At 41.8% G+C, this 6,357-nt stretch overlaps 1 protein-coding gene across 1 annotated transcript; it reads right to left on the bottom strand.

Annotated features, from left to right (window-relative positions):
* Positions 1–576: 576 nt before the first annotated feature.
* Positions 577–4,841, bottom strand: LOC104532611 (YTH domain-containing protein 1-like; the record flags this gene model as incomplete). Its single annotated transcript, XM_010177858.2, has 4 exons — positions 577–931; positions 1,064–1,392; positions 2,014–2,115; positions 4,707–4,841. Coding segments are annotated over 4 exons (921 nt in total), but the record flags the coding sequence as incomplete, so codon positions are not given.
* Between the last annotated feature and the right edge of the window lie 1,516 nt (positions 4,842–6,357).

A 6,357-nucleotide genomic window follows, 5' to 3' on the forward strand; every position in this document is an offset into this window, starting at 1 on the left:
GTCCCTGACTAAACCATGTCCCCAAGCACTACGTCTAGACAATTCTTAAATACCTCCAGGGAGGGATGGGGACTCCACTCTGGCCTGGGCAACCCATTCCAGTGCCTGAGAACCCTTTCAGGAAAGAAATTCTTCCTCATATCCAATCTAAACTTCCCTTGGCGCAACTTCGTGGTCTAGTGGAAGGTGTCCCTGCTGATGGCAGGGGGGTTGGAACCAGATGATCTTTTAAGGTCCCTTCCAACCGATACCGTTCTATGATTTCCTCTTGTCCTATCGCTTGTTACTTGGTTGAACAGACCAAGTGACCATTTCAAAGCACTGACCAGCAAGGCCAGAGCAATCAAGAACACTATGAATCCTCAGCACGGTATTCCTGATATTCACAAGTTTTGGTACAAGGAAATACCACTTCCCAGAACATTTTCTCCTTGCCTATGGTATTTCATAATTAACATCTTACTAACTTGTGCTACTAAGGCTTACTTTTGACACAGGCAGGAAGTGGTTAATTTTAAAAGCAGCCAAACTTTCAACAGCAAGGTGTTTCAGATTACCATGCCAGATGTTACCTACCTGATGCATCTGAACCAGACCCAGATCTGACTGACCCATCTGTGAAAGAGGCGGATTCAGACTCAGAATCGCTGGCTTCACTTCGTGTGTCATAGTCATTTCCTTCCTTCTGATCTCTCTCATCCTGTTCATACTCTTCTTCATCCTCCTCCCCATCTTCCTCCACTTCTTCGTCCTCCTCCCCTTCATCATCTTCCTCCTCTTCCATTCCCTCCTCCTCATTCTCTGTATTGCCTTGTTCAGAGGAACCACTACTGCCAGTCTCATGATCTGAACAATATTCCTCAGAGTTCACCTCTTCTTTAGAAGAATGGCTGGATCTGCTTGGTCTTCTATCCACATCATGCCTGATTCTCTGATGTTTAAAGAAAAAGTAATCAGCAGTCATATAACATTGTCAGGATGCACGCACAAGTCCTAAGAGAATGTGCCTTATAAAAGTCTCATATAATTGCTTTATTTATAAGGCAGCAAGAATATTTAATACCTCTGAACCATCTGGTGTAGAAGACTTCGCCCTTCTGTCAATATCCCTCTTCCTCATGCAAGTTTTTTCTGGTTGTCCTTTGTAAGGTTCCCTGGAGCTGCTCGACATGCGCATCTTTCGATCAGCATCTGGGCGCTTGTTTCTGTCAGACCTCTGGTACTCCTCGTTCTTGTACTCTGATACTGGTTTTCCTTTCGTACTCACTATTCTCTTGTTATTGCTAACTGATGAACTAGGAGGCTTTGGCATCATCTGCCTTGATGAATGCACAGAAGGTTTTTGTCTCTTGCTTTCAGCGCTTTCCATCCTGTCAGTTTTCCTTTTTGATCCTTAAACAGAAAGAGAAATCAAGTTCAATGTTATTCTGTAAATCAAACCAAAAACTGTGCAGAGGCTCCTACTTTTCTACTGTGGGTAATTCCCCTGTTGCAGTCACAGGTAGCATCTTCCAGTTGTAGGCTTTGCAACAACACTCAAAACTGCTTGTTAGGAACAGCTCATGTTCTAAAACACACTTTGCTTTAAAAGAGCAATCCTTTAGGCTTCGGTAGGTGTCTTCTAAACTTTATATATGGAATGCTAAATTAAATGCTTATGGGATTGGCCTAAAGCCAAACCAAGAACTGAGCTGGAAACAGACTTGGAGAGCCCCTTCCTCCATTTCCACTTCACTTCATTAAACCAAAAAAGGGACAGTCATTTTCTAACAGCAAAAGAATTCACAATGAGCCAGACTCAGCAACTGCTTTTGAGACAAAAGGAAACTTAGTTAACTGTTTGCCTGGAAGGCCAGGTGAAAAAGCAGATGCCCATGAAATAAAGTCTTCTGGAACTCTTTCACTCCTTGAATGTGGTTATTAAGAGCCACTACTTCAAAGACTTTAACCCTACTAAGAAAGGCTGTTTTTACCATTTATGTTCCTGCAGGACGTCCACTACCAGTCACCTACCCTTTTTCTCGCTTTTATCTTGCTCACTGTCAGGGTTATACAACTCATCATCTTGGTCAGGAGCATCGGTCAAAATGTCATCCAGAACATTTAGTTCACCATCTGAAAACAAACAAAAAAGTTAAAAACAACTATAAAAAGTGTGGCTACGTCAAATACAGCAGAACTAGTATTTACAAACCCAAACGTTTCTTTTAGGATAACAGATCTGCCAAAATGCAAAAATTAACGTCTTTTAGATTTATTCCCACGATTTCAGTTGGAAGGATCAAGCAAAGCCAAAAAAAGAATTAAAATACGTCATAGGATGCATTTAGACCTCTGAATAAGGTCCAAGTTGGCTCCTCATGTCACACAAGCTTTGCAGGAAAGCTGACCTACAAATGAAAGCTTAACAAAAAAGCCTGCACAAAATCTGTGAAAAAGGAGACTGGGAGATAGTCTGAGTGCCATAAGCGGAGAGAAGCAACATCTCTCCTCAAAATCTTGAGGAACCTGTGCCTTAAATTATCTCCTCTCCTGCCCCACTATTTTTGTGGTCATTGCTGTGTTAGGAGGGCGAGCTCTGTGGTTCCCATACAAGTAGAAAAAACGCAACAGGACAAGTTAAGAACAAGAACATAAGCTAGGTCACCCACCAAGGAAGGGGAAAGTTGTACTTATTTGCTGCGTAATTACCTTTTTAGCTACTCTTAAAAAACCCCCCAAAACCCCAAACCCCACACTACAACTAATTCACCTTGATCAAAAGGGCAAAGATTAAGAAAATTCATGCTAGAAGCAGTAAATGACCACACCAGTCCACACAACTTCTACATTTGTCACTGTTTCCAATTCTGTTTCACTTTGACTAAAACTAAAAGGGATACATGGTCTTCCTGGTAGAAGAAGGATTCACCAGCTTTAAGACAGCAGATCCAAGCACTTTAACAAATAAGAGTGAACTAAGCCTAAGCATGTAAAGGGAAAAAGCAAAGGTATTAATTTTGGAATCTCATATATCTTCTCCACAACTCTGGAATTCTTAGCTCTTTCCACTTTATATTACTATGATTGAGGGGAGACCTTATCGCTCTCTACAACTACTTGAAGGGAGGTTGTAGAGAGGTGGGTGTTGGTCTCTTGTCCTGTGTAATGGGTGACAGAACAAGAGGAAATGGCTACAAGTTGCACCAGGGGAGGTTTAGATTGGATATTAGGAAAAAATTCTTCACAGAAAGGGTAGTCAAACATTGGAAAAGGCTGCCCTGGGATGTGGTGGAGTCACCGTCCCTGGCGGCATTTACAAAATGGGTAGAGGAGGTGCTTAGGGACATGGGTTAGAGATGGGACTGGTAGTGATGGGTTAATGGTTGGACTCAATGACCTTAAAGGTCTTTTCCAACCACTATGATTCTATTTTCTGTGTTCAGGAAAAGGAAAGCGGAGCAAACTCCAAGGGTTCAGCTAGTTGACAGGATCTGTAGAAGACACATTGTATAACACTACAAAGCAGCAGGTAAGGACTTCTGTACTGGATGAAACCAGGGTAAGGCAGCAAACAAAGTCCTCCAGTTTGGCAACCTGTCTATCTCAAAATCTTGAGCTGCACCACAAGAGAAGTTTTACAGCTTGATACTAAAAAAAGACACAATCTACACCAGAAAAAAAGTTACTATAATCACTGAATCCAAAGTGAGCACGTGTGCTAGCGTTCCTGCGGGCACTCATCCACGCTGTCTGTGGTAGGGGAATGCAGAAGTGGTCCCTGAACTGCACTATTGCTGTAGCTGATGCAAAGGAAGTGGTGCAGAGAGGGGCATCAAGCCTTTCCCTGGCAGTTTACAGTTAGAGGGCATTTAAATATAACACAAAGCTGTACTGTAATTATCTTGGGAACAGCCCTTTATGTTTGTAGATACCTATATATCCATAGCAAATATTCTTGCTGTGACTGATGGGAGATCTAAGAGTCAGATTCATGGCTCATGGCTGTGCAACTGCTAAACATGGGCTGCAATTTCCTGGCTTGCATTCTGCTTCCCCACTGAAGACTAAGCAAGTTCAGAGCACAAGATTTTTTTTACTGGAGACTAATGAATAGAGGTGCACTAGGATGAGAATATTAAACATATCATGCATCTCAAATCACACATGCTGAACCTTAGCTTTGTTTCCCTTTCGGTGAGGCAACAGCACACCTGAGTAAACCACACTTAACCCAGCCACTGCAATAGCATTCAGAGGTGCTAAAAGACTCATGTATCAGCTTCTTCCCAAATAAATGAGAAGATAACGAAATTTTAATGGAATAATCAAGTCTGACACATACTGTCTGATAAATCCCTTCTGAGTTAGGCGGGCCTGATTTATAGTTGGAACCCTAAACAAGTACACAAAAGACAGGAGCAGGATGTGTTCCCCCTCACCCCCTTCTGCAGGTATATCTATCTGATTTAAAAAATAATTTTCCAGATTTATTTAGCAGTCTGTTGATGCAAAAAAGGCAATCTGAACACACAGCTCCCGTCTCTCACTTCCATGGGGTGGGTACAGTGCTCAGCTGACTTCCACAAGATGATTCCACTCACTGAACCGCCACTGTTAGTATTTAACCTGATGAGCTAAATTATCTCAGACAGACCAAGACAAGCATCAGAAAAATCACAAAAATAAAAAGAAACAGAAAAAACAGTACAGGACAGATTTCTTACAGTTCATCACTGCTGAAGGGGGAAGGTCCAAATGAGTCCTTTTCATTACAGACACTCTCAACTGGGATCTCCTGTAACTCATCTTTTGTTGACTCTGGGGTGTGCTGGATCCTTCCATGAACAAATTTAACTCACCTGAAACAGCAGGAAAGTAACCTGGGGAGGCCATTTTTCCTCTGCTGGCCATGAGCGTTAGATCTATTCAAGGAAGGGTCCAAGCAAACATCTGATTTAGCAAACAGAGGAGATAAGAGCAGGTGATTTCAAACTTAACGGGTATGTGAGATTTATTTTTATTTTTTTAAGCACTGATATAGCATTTCTCTTCCAAAAGGAGCATAAAAATAGTGTCACATTTACAGTAGAAATAAGTTCAATGTGCATTAACACCTGCTATTTAGTCAAAACAATCCCTTTCATAGGACAGAAAAACAAAGGCAAATTAAAATACAAAACATAAAAGCATTTCTTGTCTGCTACTCATGACTTGACCACTATCAGTGATTTTTTTTTTTTAAAGAAAAAAGAGAAAAAAGAAAAAAAATCAAGCCCATCTGGATAAATGATTATATGAGTAGAAATCTATAGATGACAGATGACAACAGTAAACATTTCAATTTCACTGCTCACCCAGAGCGGCAGCTCACATCTGTTTCAACACAACCTGAGAGTATTAACAATAATACTGTTCAGAATCAAGCATCAGAAGTAATTTTATTTATCAATTCTAACAAAATCCAGTGGGAATTTTCCACATGACCTAGTTTCACAATAAATATTAAGAGATAGCAAACTTTCACTGCTCTGACAAAGACATTTTATGGACATCTATGCTGCAAAAAACTTTACATGAAATGTATTCCTTAACAATAAAAAAAAAAATCCCAAACAATGTAAACTAAACTATAAAACCACAGTGACCCTTCACCTTTTTCATAGCACTGCTGTTCTCTGCACTAACCACCAAACAGCAATTTTCTACATCTAAACTTTGTTTTTATTTCTTAAACGGACTATTTTGTGAGGGCTGACTCACACAACCTCATAGGCAACATGCAGATCACTTCAGCTCCCATGTACATTCACAGACGGTTATGAGAATTGTGAATATACATTACCCTGGAAACGTTCAATTCCTTTAATTCAAACTTATTTATCCCACAAGGCCCAGAAAGCATAACTGACTGCAAAAAAAGCCGAGCAAAAATTAACAAAATAATATTCCAACGTCAGCTTCTGTCTGCTAAAGTAACTACGTCCTTCGTCAGAAAATCCTGCAAAAAAGCGGCTAGAGATGCAAGCAGAAATAAAGAAGGGCACATAAGATAACCAGCTGTAATTCACTGACAATACTGCTAAACTTACAGCCCACGAACTTATTCCTGTCAGCGCTGCCCGAGTCACCTTGCCCTGAGCCCACTGCCGCCGGGACAGCACACTGCGGCACGATGGCCCTGTCACCTCCAGCACCGCAGCGCACACAGGGAGCGTTTCCTCACACGCCACGTCTAAAGCCTACGAAAATCGCCCTGGAAGAGGGTCCCTTGGCCCTGCCGCTCCCCTCACGGTCATCTCCCAGAGGGAAGGCCCAGCAACAGCAACCAAGCAGGCCCCGGAGAGGGGGGATGGCTCGGGCGGGGGGTTCCCCCCC

The sequence above is a fragment of the Antrostomus carolinensis genome, unplaced genomic scaffold (assembly GCF_000700745.2).
Source record: "Antrostomus carolinensis isolate BGI_N321 unplaced genomic scaffold, ASM70074v2 scaffold19671, whole genome shotgun sequence".
Classification (NCBI taxonomy): domain Eukaryota; kingdom Metazoa; phylum Chordata; class Aves; order Caprimulgiformes; family Caprimulgidae; genus Antrostomus; species Antrostomus carolinensis.